The sequence below is a fragment of the Lepus europaeus genome, chromosome 1 (genome assembly GCF_033115175.1).
Source record: "Lepus europaeus isolate LE1 chromosome 1, mLepTim1.pri, whole genome shotgun sequence".
NCBI lineage: Eukaryota > Metazoa > Chordata > Mammalia > Lagomorpha > Leporidae > Lepus > Lepus europaeus.
This window is the reverse complement of record NC_084827.1, coordinates 170262129-170282217: the sequence shown is the minus strand read 5'-3', so window position 1 is coordinate 170282217 and position 20089 is coordinate 170262129. Positions and strand designations below refer to the sequence as shown.

At 39.6% G+C, this 20089-nt stretch overlaps 1 protein-coding gene across 1 annotated transcript in view; it reads right to left on the bottom strand.

The window, feature by feature from the left end:
• Positions 1-20089, bottom strand: part of NYAP2 (neuronal tyrosine-phosphorylated phosphoinositide-3-kinase adaptor 2) — a 286714-nt gene that overhangs the window by 161890 nt on the left and 104735 nt on the right. Inside the window, exon 2 of the mRNA XM_062202217.1 lies at positions 6654-6955. Coding sequence (XP_062058201.1) covers positions 6654-6955 — 302 coding nt within the window. The remainder of the gene's footprint in view (positions 1-6653; positions 6956-20089) is intronic.

The following is a 20089-nucleotide window of genomic DNA, read 5'->3' as shown; positions in this document are numbered from 1 at the left end:
TGAGGCTGCAAGAGAGACACAGAGCAGTAAATGCTCACAGCGTTGATATGGAACCAAGTTCTGTTTGCCTTTAAAATCTTGTTTTCCTATTATGTGATGCTGAGTTGTAAAAAACATAGTCTTCTGAAAAATGTCAATGACTATCCTAAGTGGCAGAGATCTGAGCCAGAAACTGGGAAAGCAAAACTGAGTGTGTGGCTGAACCTGACTAGTACAGACAGGTTTCACAGCAGATTCTGACCCAGGGTAGCTGAGTTCCCTAAGACCATAAACACACTAACTTGTTTCCACTCCTCTTTCCTCAACTTGCCCCAGATTGGTTTTGAAGATTACATTACTTCAAATCAGATCCAGGCACCTTTAAATGGTCATGCTCAAACAAAGCCAAAGAACAATATATGTTCTTTGTAAGGAAAAAAAAAAATTGTTTCTTCCCTAAACAACTATTTATGTGGAAGAATCTCCCATGGCTGCCATGTCAGATTTTCTGGTGTCTAGAAATCATTCGTTTAAATGATTCCTTGCTCTGTGACCTGGATAGGGTGAAAGAGGGTACTTGGAGAGTTAAAAGCAAAATCAATTGTAAACGAAATGAAATACAAGACTGCTGTGTTCTGCTCATTAGTGAAACTCCAATACAATAGGGTAAACATTTGAAGATTTTGCTAAATAATGGAGGCTTAAAAAACAACATAACTGGCCGGCGCCATGGCTCAACAGGCTAATCCTCCGCCTTGCGGCACAGGCACACCGGGTTCTAGTCCCGGTCGGGGCACCAATCCTGTCCCGGTTGCCCCTCTTCCAGGCCAGCTCTCTGCTGTGGCCCAGGAGTGCAGTGGAGGATGGCCCAAGTGCTTGGGCTCTGCACCCCATGGGAGACCAGGAGAAGCACCTGGCTCCTGCCATCGGAACAGCGCGGTGCGCCGGCCGCAGCGCGCTACCGCGGCGGCCATTGGAGGGTGAACCAACGGCAAAAGGAAGACCTTTCTCTCTGTCTCTCTCTCACTGTCCACTCTGCCTGTCAAAAATTAAAAAAAAAAAAATAACTAAAAGCTCTAAATTTTAATTTTGTTTTTGTTTTTATTTTGAAGGAAGTGACCTTATAATGAACTTAGCTTTCACTCTGTCTCAACCACACATTCCAAGATTTAAAGATAATTATGAGACCAAATATTTCATATTCAAGGAGATATCCCAATTTTTGATTCAAAGGATATAACTGTGCTAAACATCTCTAAAAGATAAAATCAGAAATCAGGACAACTGTTCAAATTCAAAAATAGCTCCTTATTGTTTTGCATAGACAGTCATGAAATTACATCATAAATTTTGCATGGAAAATGAAGTAAAAGTTCACTACACATGGAATTTAAGGTGACTTATCTGTGTTTCTTTTTTTGAAGACTAAAGTGTAGCAGTATTTGAAGTTTAATAAAAACAGGTGTTCCTCAATATAGTAAATATTACATTTTATATTAGTATCATAATTTCATTAAAAGATTACTCCCCAGGGAATATTTCCCTGTTTATTTGAACTATTGTATAAAATTTGTGGGCCCTTTCTTTGTTTTTTTTTTCCCATCTATTTATTTTTAATTAACAAAAATTATATGTGTTTGTCATGTATAGCATATAATTGGTGAGGCATTATGGCTCAATTGTGATAAATAACATGACCATTATATCATATAGTTATATTTCATGGTGAGAACATTTAAAATCTATTTTCTTGGTGATTTTCAAGAATGCAAGTTAAGATTATTAATTATAGTCACCAGGGTATACAATTTTGACCAACATTCCCCACCTCCAGCCACCATTCTATTCACCATTTCTATAAGTTGGACCATTTAGATTCCGCGTGTGAGTGAGAACATGTAATGTTCGTCTTTCTGGCCTGGCATATTTCACTTGACAAAAGGTACTCTAGGTTCATCCATATTGTTGTAAATGAAAGAAGTTTCTAAATAGTATTCAACCTAGTATCCAATGTATACCACATTTTTTTATTAAGTCACTCATTGATGGACACTTAAGTTCATTCTTTAGTAGCTATTTGTATAGTTCTGCATGAACATGGGAGTGAAAAATATCTCTTTAACATACTAATTTAATTTTCTTTGGATATATACTTGATGCTTAGATTGCTGCATCATATGGTAGTTCTATTTGTAATTGCTTAAGAAGTCTCCATATTTTTTTGTTTTGTTTTGTTTTGACAGGCAGAGTGGACAGTGAGAGAGAGAGACAGAGAGAAAGGACTTCCTTTACCATCGGTTCACCCTCCAATGGCCGCTGCGGTTGACGTACTGTGGCCAGCGCACCGCACTGATCTGAAGCCAGGAGCCAGGTGCTTCTCCTGGTCTCCCATGTGGGTGCAGGGCCCAAGCACTTGGGCCATTCTCCACTGCACTCCCAAGCCACAGCAGAGAGCTGGCCTGGAAGAGGGGCAACCGGGACAGAATCTGGCGCCCCAACTGGGTCTAAAACCCGGGGTGCCCGTGCCGCAGGCAGAGGATTAGCCTATTGAGCCATAGCACTGGCTCCATATTGTTTTTAATAATACCTGTTTTAATAACACACCCCCACCAATAGTGTTCCAGGGTTCCCTTTCTCTATATCCTCTTTAGAATTTGTTGTCTTTCATTTTTTTGATAGCAGCCATGTGTAAAATTTCTAAGGTTCTAACATATAGAGTAGGTATGCATATCTTTTGTTTTCCTTCCTATTTATTTTTAACATATGTGCTATCCCCAGCCAAAACATCATGATACCTAGGTCTATTAATAGATAATAATCACACATGTAAAATAGTATTGACCTTCATTTCTGTAGCAATTTATTTTTACTATTCACCTTCGTTGACATTAACCTACCGGGTTGCCATAAGACTGTGAGGCAGGCAGGATGCCATCATTTTTCAATTCTTTGTAATCTTGTAGCAGTAAGGAAAGAAACTTATTGATCACTTGACTAAAGCTAATATTTGCCTGTTGTCCCTACTAGTCTGCTTTTCATGACTATAGCAAAATACCTCAGAGAAACCATTTGTTAAGCAAAGAAGTCTGTTTTGACTCATGCTATTGGAGGTCCACAGTCTAAAATTGGACAGTTGTATGGGTTTGACTGTCTAATGAGGCCACAGGATGGCAATGGAGGGGCATATGCAAAAGAATGATCACAAGTTGAGCCAGGAGACAGAAAGAGGAACTGGATCCAAATCAGGTTTTTGTAACTAATCCTCTTGCAAGATCTCCCTTCTGAGGCCCATCCCCCCAGTGATCTAAGGATTTCGCACTAGGCATATCTCCTAGACACTATAACTGGATTAAGTTTCCACCCTGTTAGTACCATCGAGTCATGACTTCAGGATTTAAGGGCCTGCATGAGTTCAGGAGCCATATCCTCTTCAAATCATGGCATCACAGTCTATTTTGTTACCCCACACAGCATCCTTAACAAGGCATTACTGGGAAATGGGATGTGTGTTCACTCACAGAATAGGGATGCTTGACATGAGCACTACTTTTGCTGATCGCACTTAAGCCACAGCTTGTAAGGCCTCTTATTCTTTCTAGGTAACTCCCTTTATTTGATGTAAGCTTTCCTCAAAATAAGAAGTTCCACACTGAGGCAATGGAAAGGAGTAATTAAAATATTTACAGTATGCTAATTGCAAGTTTAGGTTCCCTACTGCAAAAATTTTTAAAATATTATTGTGGAAGACCCTAAAATATAGTCATAAATGCATATTTGTAATGTGACAGAATTACAATTTTAAAACATTGAATTATACTTTGCTTGGTATGTGATTTTTTGTATGTGTTTAAGTTTTTTTTTTCCTATTCTGAAAAGCTGTTTTGCTCTAAGTCCAGTGCTTTTTACTTTTATCCACAGGGAAGTCATAATCCCTCAGCTAAATAGAAGCTGGTTACCATGGAAATCACTCTAATGCCACTGACTCAATATTTTGATTTTGCTGACATTTAATGTGAAAAGAAAAGACAGGCTAAGATTTATAAAAGTCACTTTGTATCTTTGTTATAATGTTGACAGCTAGAAAATCATAAGGAAAATATGCATTTTATAATGAACTCCAGTTAACTCATGATTATAAATAACAGAATTCATAAAAAGAACAATCTGCATATTTATATAGTTTTGCCTTTGAGTGCACACATATGCCTGCATGCATTTGAACTCAAGATTTTTCTCAACCTCTGAACTGGGCTCTGATTCTTTCTTATTACTGAGGTCATAAATTGGTAGAGACTTGAGTGTACACAGCTTTATAATTGCCTTTTTACTAAGTTTTCTGAAGAGAAAGGAAAATTTGCATGACGATCACCTTTCTGCACAAGTCTATCATTTCTGAACTGGATCCTAATAACCTATCCAGTCCATTTAATACTCTCAAAGCTCGATTACAACTGAGCATTACCCCAATACATCCAGAGAGTTCTTTTTTGAGAAGAAATGTTGGACTTGGACCTAATGTATATGTCTTACCACCCATCAAATATTTATCCAAATTCAACTTAAATCACAGCTGGATAATTTAGTCACTTTCCCCTCGCCTGCCTTTAGAAGTTTATACAGCTGATACCTCTGCTTGATAATCAGCCATTGGAAAAATCTATATCCTTAGATGGTAGAAGGACTTGAGAAAGAACTGTGGACCACCCCACATAAGGACCTAGATAGCTGCAGGATCTCAGATGAATGGTCATCATTTCCAGTTTTAAGACAATGAATTGCTGCTCAAGTTTTCTGTCTATGGGGAATATCAAGATTTCCCCATATTTTCACTGTAAGTACCCCCTACCCAGAGGGAGTTGGCTCTGCAGCATGCATTTTGCACCTTCCCAGGAATGCTGCTGGCGGTGTGACATGGTTTGGTGACACATCCCTTCCTCACTGCTTCCTTGTCTGTCTCATTCCTCCTCACCCTTTGGGTGGTTCTTTTACTTCTTTTTATTCCTGAATCTTTCCAGAGTACATTTGGGCCCACTCATTCAGGGATCACTATCTGACATCAATAATCTTCTTTTGCAAACAATCTAAGGCAATTGATTGTGTAGTTTTCTGGCAGTATAAGTAAGAGAAGGATGACTTCTGGTATAAGATCACACAAATAAAGAGAAATGAAAAGCACCAGGCATTAATTTCAGAAGAAACATTATGACAATTATTTTAAATATATATAAGAGGCAAGTCTTAGATGGTCTTTAACGTGTTAACAAGGAAACTAAATACCTACATTGTTTCAAAAGTTTCAATGTGCTACAAGTTAAAGAACATAGAAATAACTCTAAATCATGAGAAAAAAGTCAAATATACTTTACAAGGCAAAGGAAACAAAAGGAGCCACATGAATATACAAGCAGACCACACACACAGATGCTCTCTGTAGGGACAGGCATTGTGGTACAGTAGGTTAAGCTGCCGCTTGGGATACCACATTCCATATCAGAGTGCTGGTTTGAGTCCTGACCTTCCTATTCAGCTCCCTGTCCGTGCACCGGATAGTGTCAGATAATGGCTCAAGTAACTTGAGTTCCTGCCACTCACAAGGGAAACCTGGATGGAGTTCCTGACTTCAGCCTGGCCCAGCCTTGGCTGTTCTGGCCATTTGGGAAGTGAACCAGCAGGTAGAAGACCTCTATAAGAAGAGAGCTTGCTCTCTTTCTTTCCCACTCCACTCTTTCTTTGTCTTCCTTCTCCTCACCAAGTGAGGGATACAAGGGAAGCCAGCAGCGTGTAACGCAGAAAAGGGCTCTAGGCCGAACAGACCACATGGCACCCTGATTGGGACGTTCAGCTTTCAGAATAGTGGAAAAGGAATGTAGTTCCTTATAAGCCACCCAGCCTGTGAGACTTTGTGAGAGCAGGCAGAACTCACCAGGAGAGCTTTGTCATAGCACACTTCAGAACATTCTCCCACCAGCAGGCTCTTAGGAAAAGCACAGGAAAACAAAGACCTTACTTATTTCAATAACCATTAAAGAGCTGGTGAGACAGAGTGTTTTTAGCATGACATAATTCATATTTGTAGACCAGCAAGGATGGCAGGATAGATTTGCTTTGTGTATTTCATAGCTGAGAAACAATATAGGCAAACACATAAATTAGAGAAATAAAGTGGAGACTGAAATAGGTAGTATAGAAACAAACATACATCTACATACATAATTTCATATTCACTAGCTAGAAATACACTGAAATGCCAAAAATGATTATTTCTAAAAGATAAAAGTACAGGTTATTTTCTTTTTTATATTTTCCAGAATTAAAAGGCATCCCTAATAATCACATAATACTTCCATTAACTCAACAAATAGTGTCCATAAAAGCAATCTAAGATAAATTTTGGGTGAATTTCTAGGCAGAATTCTCTACTAATTTGAAGTTTTAAGGAAGAAAACTCATCTATTGTCTTTTCCTTTCTGATGACACAAATTAAATAAATTCTTCTGGGAGTGGTTTGACAACACAACAGCAAGTAACTTGCCCCTTGGTTTCCCATTTCTGGGACTTCAGGGTGATGGGAGCAGGGTTATGTGACCACCCAAGAAGTCAGAAGCTCAGGAGTGCACTGCCGTAGTGTGTGGTCTGAAATGGGGTTTCGGGTGCCGTGCACGCGTATGTTTTACCTTCAGATCTCTCGTGGGGCTTCCCACTCTTACTGGCTGCCGCGCTGTTGACCGTCTCCGAGGAGGTGCTCAGCTTGGTGCTGGGGTCCCGCTTGGGCTTAGGTGGTGGTTGTCTCCGGGAGCCACAGCTGCTGTCATCGTCTGTGCCCCCGACTGAGTGAAGGGACTGTGATCTCACGGAAAAGCCACTGGGGCATGGGTGGGGAAGTCTGTCCTGAGGAGCAGGCATTGTCATGAATCCCATGCGGAAGTGTTTGCCCACGTAACTTCCTTCGTGGCTTCGCCCTACTTCTCCACCTATGCTGTAAAAGAAAGTAGACCAAAATCCGTGAAGACAGTGATCCAGGATACTCACACTCAGACTGGCACGTATTTACACTGGTGAAATTGCAAATTTTCACTTTAAACTGGTGACAGAGCACCTCTGTTTTCAAAGGGTTGCCTTTTAAAACAATTTCAAGTAGCATGGAAGCATTCTATGCTTTAGTGCTAAATTACAAAAGTAAATACAATTTGATTATGATCAAAAATCTCAATACATACTTTCTGATATCGTAATATTCAGACCTGCTTAGTATCCCAAAGGAAGATTACTGTATGGCAAGCTTTATCTTCTTTACTTTGACTGGCTCTTAGCAGTAGCTTAAAAAGTACACAAAGAGAGATTTGTATATGTTTGTGTCAGGGGTTAGGGGTATGAAAGAGAAAAGGACAGAGAGAGAGAGAAAGAGAGAGAGAGAGAGACTGAGAGAGAATGAGAATACTCCTATAGACTGATGCATTCCCCTAATACATGGAATGACCTGAGATGGGCCAGACTGAAGCCCAGAGCTGGAACTCAATCCAGGTCTCTCACGGGAGCAGCACAGACCCAAATACTTGAATCTTCACCTGCTGACTCCCAAGGTCAACATTAGCAGGATGTTCAGTGCCTAAGTCAGGAATTAAACCCAGGTACTCTGATGTGAGATTCAGATGTCCTGATGGGAGTCTTAAGGTTAGGCCAAATGCCAGCCCCCACAGACTGCCATTTATCAAGTAAATGAATCCCAGTGGTCAGCCCTTGAGATCCTTGTTCACCATATCATCAAAATCATTGCTACTATTTGTCTGATTAAAATATTGGTAAATTTGAAGTAAACAATAATAACAAATATTCTATTATTAAATTTCAGAAAGAAAAGAAACAGAGACCAGGACAGAGACAGAAGTGGGAAGAGGAGAGGAGCCTGGAAAAAAAGGAGAAAAAGCAGAGGAGGAAAAAAAAGAGAGGCAAAGAAGGAGGAAAAACTTGCTCAAAATGACAAAGGAATTAACAAGGTTTCTCAGTTACCCAGGGACCTTCAGTTATGTTTGGGATTTCATTGTTCTAGCAATCTAGCTAGAGTAAAACAACAGCATCTAGTAAAGAGATTGTTAGTGATACTGGTGCTGTCATATCTGAGGCACCATCTTAAGCCGTGGGCGCCATTTTAGGCTCTGGTCCAGTTGCCATCTTGTATAATACATTTTGGTTTCTTCAGAATAAGTTTCAGTTCCTACATCCAGCCTGGCTCTCCAGAAGTCAGGTGACCAAATGGCCCAACCACAAGTGTCAGTTCCACCCTCACCTTAGCAGGACTTGCTGCTCCTACTTCCATATCTCTGCAGGGCTATAATAAGACCTGTTTTTTCTCGTAAGCTCTCTCTCTCACCCTCTCTCTCCAGCCTGTGGTGTCCCCCCCCCCCCCCCCACACACCAATAAAACGTTTCTTTTAACTCCAGTATTTGGTGTGTTTTGTGGTAGCCTTTCAGAAGTGAAGTTTAAATACCACCTGAGATGGATCCAAATCGTTTATGAGCCTTCAGGGTATACTAAGTTTCCAAATTTAAGATTTTTCAGTTGTACATTGGAAAATTTGAATTCCAAATAATAAATATCAGAAATTCTTTTCCAGTTTGAAGTTCAACTAGTCATACATGGCGTAATTTTTAGCTTCCTTTATGCCATTCAGTATTGATGATTATTTTATAAAGAAAAAGGATATGGATAGGGATGTGGACTCTTTTAAAGACTTATTTATTTATTTGAAAGTCAGAGTTACAGAGAGAGAGGGAGAGAGAGAGAGAGATCTTGGATCCCCAAGTGGCTCCCCAAGTAGCTGTAATGGTGTAATAGCCAGGCTGAGCTAGGCCAAAGCCAGGAGTCAGGAGTTCAACCAGTTCTCCCATGTAGGTGGCAGGGACCCAAACACTTGGGCCATCTTCCTCTTCCTTTCCCAGGCCATTATCAGACAGCTGCATCCCAAGTGGTACAGCAGGGACACAAACTGGCACCCATATGGGATGCCAGTATCTTAGGCAGTGGCTTTACCTGACATACCACAATGCTGGCCCCAGAATATGGACTTTTTTTTTTTTTTTTTTGACAGGCAGAGTGGACAGTGAGAGAGACAGACAGAGAGAAAGGTCTTCCTTTGCCGTTGGTTCACCCTCCAATGGCCGCGTGCTGCGGCCGGTGCACCGCGCTGATCCAAAGGCAGGAGCCAGGTGCTTCTCCTGGTCTCCCATGGGGTGCAGGGCCCAAGCACTTGGGCCATCCTCCACTGCACTCCCTGGCCACAGCAGAGAGCTGGCCTGGAAGAGGGGCAACCGGGACAGAATCCAGCGCCCCGACTGGGACTAGAACTCGGTGTGCCGGCGCCGCTAGGCGGAGGATTAGCCTATTGAGCCGTGGCGCCAGCCAGAATGTGGACTTTTAAAAGAAAGATTGTTCTAGAGTTTTCTCCATCAGTGGAATTCATTCATCAATAGAGTAAACAAAAACAGGCATCATTAAAAATAAAATAACATAAATTACTGATTTTTATCAGCTAAGAAAGGTAAAAAGTTCCTTTGAGTACATGAATTCTTGTAACTTGCTAAGTTTAGCTTTCTAGTTGTGTGAATTTATTTAGGTGCATTTTGAAACTCTAATTTTATCTGTTTCTGCCTTCATAACACGAAGGACTTTGAGGTATAGTGTTCAATTCTCTTTATTGTATCTTTCATGTCTTTATAACATTTGTCACTAGTTTAACATTCCAGTAGGAACAATAATGGGAAATGAGACTTTCCTCCTAGTTATCTGAGGTTTATTACAATTGCCTGTCCATTGTGGATAAAGCTAGAAAGGGTTCTACAAGAACATTAGCCTTGGTTTCTAGCATTTAATTCCAATGATAACTTGCCACTCAAAATTATTTTGTATGCATTTCATTTTTATGAGTAGTTTCCATTGGTATTCAGATAGTAAGTAGACCTCCTGCAATCAGGGTGGCTAGAAGTGTAATGCAAGGGGCCAGCTCTTTGGTGTAGTGGGTTAAGCCATTGTCTGCTGTGCCAACATGCCACTGGGTGCCAGCTCAAGTTCTGGTTGCTCTGCTTCAGATCTAGGTCTCTGCTAATGCACCTGGAAAAGAAGCTGAAGATTGCCCAAGTCCCTGGGCCCCTGCATCCATATGAGAGACCTAGAAGAAGCTTCTGGCTCCTGGCTTTGGCCTGGCCACGCCTCAGTAGTTGAGGACATTTGGGGAGTGAATTAGCAGATGGATGATATCTCTGTCTCTTTTTGTATCTCTCTGTTACTCTGCATTTCAAATAAATAAATAACTCTTAGGAAAAGGAACAAGTTCAGAGTACTGATCCAGCAATGAATATCCAGAAACATGAATGAAATCAAAGTGGTGGCTAAATGGAAGTTTTCACAACATAGCTGTAAACATACTATCAGTGCAATTTTTTTCTCACACATTTTATTTTATGCTTTTTTCCCCCAAGAACATCAACCAAAACGTAAACTAGGAACTTACTCAGAGTGAAAAATTATTAAGGAAGAATATGAATGGTGAGGGACACAGATAGTCTTTATGGTATAAGAATATCTTTGATTTGTGATGATTGTGGTCTTGTTCTTTCTCACAGAAGATAAGCTACATGATTTTATCCAACTTTTCCTTAAATCATTTTTCATTTCCATGTAGTTTCCCTATGTGTTTTGTCATATCATTGAACAAAAGGATCCTTCAAGAATTTATTTGAACAATCATCTTGTTCCAAGTTAACAGCCACCTGGAGAGATTTATGTATGTGTTAATGCTCGCAAGCATTTGACAGTTACTGGAATTCATTGTATCAGCAATTTCTCTGTTTCTTCTGACCTAAATTGGATCTGCACCTTTTTCCAGTTAAATAATTAGCTCTGCAGTTTCATTTCAGAATTATCTTTTATCAGCATAAAACAATTTCATCTAACTTACTGAATTTTGCTCACATATGTACATTTAAACACACATATAAATGCTTGTTTTAAGAGAAATTCAATAGTAAAAATAAAAATATAGCAGATACATGTGCAGTTTTAGTTTGACCAGGCTGAGGATGCAGGATAAGGAAAGGGGGCTAACACAAAGGCCATTATTCAAGTCAGGATAGGGGTGAGAAATAAAAGCACTGGCATGTTTAGGTTCAAGAGACCAAGAAAGATGATTAGTACAAAGCAAATTGAAGATTGTGGAATGGAGCATGCAACTAGGTCTGGAATTTGCTAAAGGAGTCTGTAGAGTTTTTCAAATATTCAGATCCCAGGACAACCCAGGCAACCATTGAATCAGAAACTCTGTAGGTAGGACCAATGAGTTTGTGTCCTTAAATTTATATCCAGATTTTTCTAATGTTACTGATCCAGAGCCCCTCAAAGATATATTAATAACAACAGAGTCATTAATGAGCATGTGCCTGTAGTCAGAAATAGGAAGATAAAAGTATCAAGCAAAACATTGGAGCTGCAAAATTGTACAGTCTGTTAGTCAGAACTTGTCAGGTTGTGACAGTTAGGTGGGCTAATAGGTAGCTAGGTAGGTCCCGATTGGAATGAGAAAAGGGAAGTCCGTGTAAGAGGGGGAAAGATGCATGCTTCTCCCAGAAGCTGCCTTTAGGAAGACAAAAGTGAGGATCTCACCCTTCTAAGTTTCTGGTTTTATCAAGAGAACAGAAAGAAGTTACCTATCCCACCCTTCTGGTAGCTTTTTTATTTTGTGAGCATAGTAGACAGGATTACAATTACAGCCTTCTGATGAGCTTCAATCCCACCCTTTGATTGTTCCCTGAATTGTGGTTCAGACTCCATTTCCATCAGTTTCTTGGGTCTTCTCTTGGAGGGTCTTCCCCCTCCTGGCTTCTGTGGCAGGGGTTTTCTGACTTAAATAAGCCTTGCTTTGCTTACTGTTTTGTCTTTGTGGAAATTTTTCTACATGAGACAAGAACCATTGTCTCCTTCTTTCGTTTCTTTCATTGCCACTTTTAGCTGTAACAAGGTTATCCTGCAGTAACACATAGTCCTCCCTCACTAGTGTTTTATTACACCATAGGTTTATTTCTTGATTGCTTTAATTGGGTGGGCTATTCACCAGTTGTTGTTTTGCTCCATGTTTTTTTCATTCATTCTTTATTATAGTCCCCTATTAAGATATGTTCTCCTGACAAAGGGTAATCACTGACTGAAACACCCATTGTCTCTTCAATTTCTACTTATATGTGGCATATAATATTTCATTCATGTTCCACTGATTAAAACCAATTTTATGGTCAAGTTTGACTTTAATGGATAGGAACATAGTCTCCAATAGGATGATGCTACCTATTATGGGATGGTATGCATATTCCTCTTACAGCAAGAAGACCAAATTCCTAGTGTTACCACTGTGGTGATGTCAGGAGTTAGATGGGCTAATAGTTAGGTCAGGTCCCTGTTAGCATGAGAAAAGGGGCAAAGTCCTCTTAAGAGTGAACAAAATGCTTACTTCTCCCCAGAAGCTGCCTTCTGCAAGACTAAATGTCAATCCCCAGCCCTCTGAGTTTCCAGTTTTATCATAAGACTAGCAAGACACACTACAGATCCCACCCTTCTGATGAGTTTTTGTTTTATCATGAGCAGGGTACACAGAATTACAGCTCCAGGCCATCTGATGGGGTTTGCACTCCACCCATTCAATGTTAGCTGTTATTCTGCTCTTCTGAATTGTGCGTAAATGTCCCTACACTGGCAAGTTTCTCAGGGGTATTCCTCACTTGGAGTGGCCCCTCCTAGCTGCTGCAGGCAGGAGGCTTCTGGCTTAAATAATCTTGCTTTGCTCACTGTCCTGTGGGTGTGGAAATTCTGCTTCTACACAAGACAAAAGCTGAGATCATCTTTATCATCCCCATAACAGTGACATGTGATCAGAGTGCTGTTCAAGAGAGAATTTTCCATGAGTAATGCAGTTCATGGAAAAGTTAATCAATGAGCCATTGGGGTACTTTGCGTTTCCTACCTCCTATGGTTTGAATGTGTCCAATAAAAGCATGTGTTTGAAATTTAATCTCTGATGCACAGCATTGGGAGGTATAGCCTGAAGGGAGGTTTTTATGTTATGAGAGTTCCACCCTTATGAATACAGATTATAAAAGGACTTGAGGCCATGATTTTGATCTCTTGCCCTCCCTCTCACCATGTAATGACTTCTGCCATGTTATGAAGAAACAAGAAGGCTCTCTCAAGGTCCAGCTCTAAATCTTGGATTTCCCAGTCTTCAGAATCATGAATAAAATAAATTTATATTATTTATAATTTATCCAGTTTGTGAGATTCTGCTATAACAAACTTCAATTGACTAAGACACTAGCTTTATCATTCTTCACTATGTAGCCTTAAAGGTCCCAGTTCCTAAAGAAGGCACATTCTTTCTAGAAGGCATAGCAAGGGCCCCACTGAACAACCCATTGAACAAGACTGAACAAGTCTTGATCAGTTTGAACTCCCTTTGTAGAGTGAACATCTGGCAAGAAGGTAGTAAAAACTGTGGAAGATATCATTGACCTGGATCAGCAGGAAAGACAGAACTACAGTATTTGTGCAACCAAGGTGACCACTCGGGTATCTTAATACTCTCTTGCTCTGTTGTGACTTTAAAAGGTCACACACGGAAAGCCTGGCTCAAATTGAGATATTTCAACTTGTCTCACCATCAAGGAAGCCACCAAGATCAACAGAGGTATTCATCAAAGGTGGGGTGGATTCAGAATGAGCAGTGCAGAAGGGAGCTGATCATGACTAGTTGCAGTGCTCTTAAGAACTACAGTGAGGAGGATTGCAGTTTAGTGCACTAACTGCCCATTTCTAAGACTCTCCTCAGAAAGAGCTGAGCGGGAGCCATGAAAGATCTGGACCTCAAACCTCAGTGGAAGTTGAGACTAAGAGGTATATGTGGTAGACATGGAGGAGTATGGTTCAGCTTTTCCTCCGCAGATAATCTACAATCTCCAAAATCCGGCACACAATTTTAGTTGAAGATGCCTGGCTTTTGGGCAGCTCCTGGCAATTGATGAACAAGATGAGGTATTAGGCCTGGTTGCTTTTGCCCAATATGGAGCAATCTTCATGTCTAAGTTATCCTGTTGGCCAGGAAGAAAGGTTCTCATTATACTGTAGTCTGAGGCTCTTCCTATCCAATCACATTTGTTCCCTCTCTATTTTTGTATGTCCTGGTTCTGCCCTGTGACCTAATGCTTATTGAACTCATTGTGGATTCCTTCTCTATCTCTTACAAGTATTCTCCTCAATAAATCTTTCACACATCTAACTTTGTTTTCTTATCTGTTTCCTTGAGGGGACTGAACTGACATACTTGGGAATGATCATACAATCAATGTTATTCAGAAACCAAAGGAACAGAGAAGAGAAGTTCTAAAAACAAATGTGAGGGATGGGCAATTGTCCTAGTGGGTACAATGATGGCTAGGATGCTCATGTCCTTCATCATAGCACCTGGATTTGACTCCCCGCTCAAGTTCTTGACTCCATTTTCCCACTAATGTGGATTTTGGATGCAGCATTGATGGTTCAAGTAGTTATCCCCACCATTGTGGGAGACATGGATTGAGTTCTAGCTTCAGACACCTGACTGTTGCAAGCATTTGAGAGTGAACCAACAGAAATGAGCTCACTCTCACTCTCAATTGAATCTCTCAATTCATCTTTCAAATGAATGAATGAATGAATCAATACATATGAATGCAAGACTCTAGAAATTAGAAACGCTTGTTAAGAGAAGTCATTCCTCTGCTTCAGTCTGAGCATTTAGACATTGCTTGATAGGAACCAACTCTACTATAGGAATACTTGGCTTAAAGTGAAAATTATGTGGGCTGAAGAACGAATCTGTTTGCAACAAGACTCCAAAAATCAAGACAGATTAAGCCTGACACATTGCATGTTATAAAAATAAAAACAGGTTTCATAATCCTGAATTTAAACAAGTATGCTTTCTCTCACATGATGAAGGCAATGTCACAAGATCTAGTTGTGCCTCTTGGTTAGTTTTCTATTATAGAAATACAAATAATACAATATTGTTAAATCAAGGGAGGTATTTTTCAGAAGAACAGTTAATTTTTTTAAAAAAATATTGACTTATTTGAAAGGCAGTGATACAGAGAGAGAAGGAGAGAGAGAGAGAGAGAGAGAGAGAGAGAGAGAGAGAGAGAGAATCTTCCATCCACTAGTTCATTCCCCAAATGGCCACAACAGCCAGGGCTGGGCCAAGCTGAAGCCAGGAGCTAGAATCTTCATTAAGTCTCCCACATGGGTGCAGAGGTCCAGGGACTTGGCCATCTTCCTCTGCTTTCCCAAGGACATTAGCAGGGATCTGGATCAGAAGTAGAGCAATTGGGATTTGAGCCAGTGCCCATATGGGATGCCAGCACTGCAGGCAAGAGGCTTAACCTTCTACCCCACAGTGCTGGCATCAGAAGAACAGTTAAATATTTATATCCTTCTTTTCCAAATAAATCATTGGCTAATGGGCAGACTTAGACATGTGTGCCCTAGAATCATGGAGTTGTAGATTCTATCCCTGTATTTATTATTCGGTAGCTGAATGACGCTTACTACTGAATTCTTAGGAACATTTTCTTGTCTATCAATCTTATTATTGTTCCCTGGGGAAGGTATTTGTCGTAGTAGTTCAGATGCCAATTGGCATGCCTGTAACCCACACTGGAGTACTTGGCTTCTTTTTTTTTTTTTTATTCAAGTTTCAGCTCTGCTCTCGATTCCAGCTTCTTATTGATACCCAACCTGGGAGACAGTAGATGATATTTCAAGTAGTTGATCTCTGCCACTCATACAGGATACCTAGATTGGGTTTCTGATTTCTGGCTTCACCCTGGCTCAGCCTTAGTCACTAAAAGCTTTTAGAGAGTAAACCAGTGGATGGGAGCTTTCTCTCTATTGCTCTCTCTCTTTCAAATAAATAAGAATTACCTTAAATTAAATTAAAATATATCATTATTGTTTTCATCAAATTGTTATCAAATTAACTGAGATTCTATATAGAAAGCATTTAGCACAGAGTCTGATACATGAGATCAATAATTTTAGTTTTAAAATTCCTACTTTTAAGTCTTGCCTTGTTGAATATTTTTAGCACCATCACTACTTTGTAAGCCCACATCTGTAAAGCATGGCATATGGTATCATATAACCTAAAATAGCTTTAAACAAAGAAAGTGAAGACAAAATCCTGTATTGATTCCAGTATCTAGGTAAACAGAGCCCTCATGCTGTTAACTTTCATAAACACTTGCTTCATTTATTCAAAGCACTTGTTGACCAGGATGGACAAAGAAAGCCAAAAGACAAGCACTTCACATTTCTTATCAACAAGGATTGATACTTGTTTTAAAAATCCATCAGCCTGAATGTTGTTTGTTTCTTTCCAAGATGGAAACACAACCAACAAGAAGGGTGAACTCCTGGGTGAGATGATATCTTTTTTAAAAATGACAAGGTATTGCTTCTGTGGACAGTTTAGAAGCAGGCATGACAATATTTTTAGAGCAGAGTCTTTGAAAATAACTGGAAAAAAATAAAAATTCTACCCCACGCTTGCCTGAATATTTGTTTTCTGCAGTGAATCTGTGACAATAAGCCCAGAGATCCAACTTTGACACTGATTTGTGATCCAGTGTATCTCTACCTTTACAAACTTCTGAACAACTTGAGATCTTTTCCTTTGATATTTTGAGATATATTTATCTGGTACTAAAGAGAAGACACACTCAATTATGAAGTAAACAGGACATCTAAAGGGGACATGGAGGTCACAGATATCTAGGAGAGAAAGAAATTTTCCTGTGGTTACATTGATTGCTGTCATCTGTTAACTGTTGGGACCTTCATGCTAGGCATTTACTAGGAATGAGTAGAAGGAAACCAGTGTTTATCTTTACCATTGAAAGTACAAATTTAAAAGTTTACCTTTGATGCCACTTCCCAAATGCACAAAGCCAAATGCCAGTTCTGTGTTGCCTACTGTGACAAGAAGTCTCATTACTGCCGCAGAATATTGGCCTCTTCTATGTATCATTTGTAGTAAAACTGATCTGTGTTCATAAAAATTGGGCACAGAAAGAGCTAAGAGACTAGGGTGTTACACCCTTTTCCATTTTGATAATCCCAAAACAGACTTTTAAGATAAAGAGATTAGTAATTATATCTGCCTCAAATTTTGGCAGATGGAACTTGTCATACTGCAGCCCCATTTGGGCCTTGATGAGTACAAGGGACTGTTCACTTTCACTCACTCGGAGCTCCTTGAGAGCAGATATTCTGTCTTCTTGCTCTTTGCTATCACTATCACATTTATATAAGAAAGATGAAAAAAAAAAGATGAAAAAACAAAGTTCCCTTTAAGATGACCAGATAGAGTGGCTGGAGACTTTTATGGACATTTAACATTTTTGCTTCTCAGAATTCATTCTCCTGTCTCTTGGCAATGGGCATTCCTGTTGAGAGACCAACTGTGCTTCTCTCAGCTCAGCATATTGTTCAGTCCCAGCCAAATAAGCATGGCTCTCCCAACCACCATAACTGGGGTCTTCCAAATGTCACAAATCAATCTAATCAGAGTGAACCCTGAACACTGTGTGGAAGCTGCACTGGCTAGAGGAATATGCCTACTTCATTCCTCTTACCACCATAAAGGGAGATTAATGGAACAAGTCTTGCAGCAGTGTAGAAGAACTATCTAATTGTGCTGATAGCTATATCAATACCAGTACTTTTCAGGCATTTTGGGTTTTCTGACACTTGTTGTGGAAGCAGTCAATGAACCAGTATAATGCTCGGCAGACAACAGTTACTGCAAAAGAGCTACCTTACATCAGAAAAGGCCCCTGGAGTCACAGAAAGACTAGGAGAGACACAAAGCAGGGCATGATTACATTATACTTATGTACTATTTGAAAATACCCTTCCTAGTTAACACCTTGAATGGGAAAAAATTAACTGCCTTATATGTTCATCCCATATATATTCGTTTTAATCAGGTGGTATACTTTGATGTGGAAAGTTGACTCCAGTAAAATTAAACTGTGTTCATATTTTCTTCCAAATTGCTCACTCACCATTACCTTTAATGTCTTCCCTGGGCTCTGCTTGCTCATTGAAAGCCATAATCTCTGGATTTCTTGCCTGAGGCTCAGACATTCATTATTACCACTTCATATCCTCAATAATATCTATTTTCTACTTTTATGCTCCTAATATCTTAACTCTCCTAGAGTTTTTCAGACTTCAATTTCCTGTGGTTGGCTGTTTATTGATGCTTCCTGGATATCAAGGTCAAGTGTTAAAAATGGGATTTTTTTACACACAATTTTATTAACTGCTGTGGTGCACTATGGCAGAAAAATAAAATAAAAAAGAGATATAACTATCCCAAGGAGAAGGGAATCAGTTTCAATTAGCTCAAAATATATACTTAAAATTAATTTTTTTTTTTTTAAATTTTGACAGGCAGAGTGGACAGTGAGAGAGAGACAGAGAGAAAGGTCTTCCTTTTGCTGTTGGTTCACCCTCCAATGGCCGCCGCGGTAGCACGCTGCGGCCGGCGCACCGCGCTGTTCCGATGGCAGGAGCCAGGTGCTTTTCCTGGTCTCCCATGGGGTGCAGAGCCCAAACACTTGGGCCATCCTCCACTGCACTCCCTGGCCACAGCAGAGAGCTGGCCTGGAAGAGGGGCAACCGGGACAGGATTGGTACCCCGACCGGGACTAGAACCCGGTGTGCCGGCGCCGCAAGGCGGAGGATTAGCCTGTTGAGCCACGGCGCCGGCCAAAATTAATATTTTTAAACATCAAATATTTTGTTTCTCCTTTCTAGATTTCAACTCTGTCCATAGTTTAGTGTCTTATAAAAACAGTAAGAGATATGTAACCAATCACTTATTAATTATCTGATTTTAGGTAGGACATGTACATTTCTGAGCCTCAACTATTCTTATTTTTATATTGAATGAAGTACTTTCCAAGATTGTTATTCTATGTTATCATGAGATAATACATCATAAAATCACCAGCAACATGACTGATGTGAAATGGAGGTACTATAGACTAAATGAGGGAAAAAACCCTAGTGAGTGGAATTAGAATCCTTATAAGATTGATCTTATAGAGCTTGTTTGCCCCTTCTATGTGGGGACATAGCAAGAGGACAATTATTTACAAACCAGACCTCACAAGACACAAAATCTGCCTTGATCCTGGACTCCCCAGCCTTCAGAATTGTGCAAAATAAATGTCTGTTTATAAACCACTCACTCTATGGGACTCTGTTTTAGCAGGCTGAATAGACCAAGACAAGAGGCTAAACAAGTATTAATTTACCTTCCCTTTCTTCATAGCTTGCCCTATAATTCTATATCAATTTTATCTTTCTGTTTCTAGTCACAAAGAAAACATTTTAATAATGTTTCCACCCTAAAGCACCATGAAGGTAATCATACTCTAACAATATAAAAAGTGTTTGTGCTTATTTTGTGAGCAGGCTTTGGCAGTAATTGCCAAGCAATATATTTCCAAATCCAAATAAGAAGGGGGAAGAAGGAAAAAAGAAAAAATCAATAATTTTTCATTTCTGTCTTAATTTTCACATGGGCAAAATATAGAGTTGTATAGTCATTGAAAGAATTTTATGGTTATTGCTATAAAACTCAGTGAATATTTAGATTTTAATGAAAGTTAAAGTGTACAATAATCATGGCAAGATAGCTATCTTAAAATGCAAACACAACATTATTTATTGCAAAGTGCTTATCATCATGGGTTTGAGGTGAAATTGCTGCCTACTAATGTGACACTTAGTCATAGTTACATAAAGTGAGGAGGTTACAGCAAGAAGTCACTTTACACACACACACACCCATCAAAGTTTTTTTTATTATTATTCATTTTTGAGTTTCTGAAGAGTCAGGACTGAAATATAATGCTTATTAAAACCAGAGCAAAATCTATGGAACATCCTTAAGAGACTTACTTTTACTTAAAACATGATAAGTGCTTTTAAGATTAACATATGTTATTATCTGTGGTACTTTGG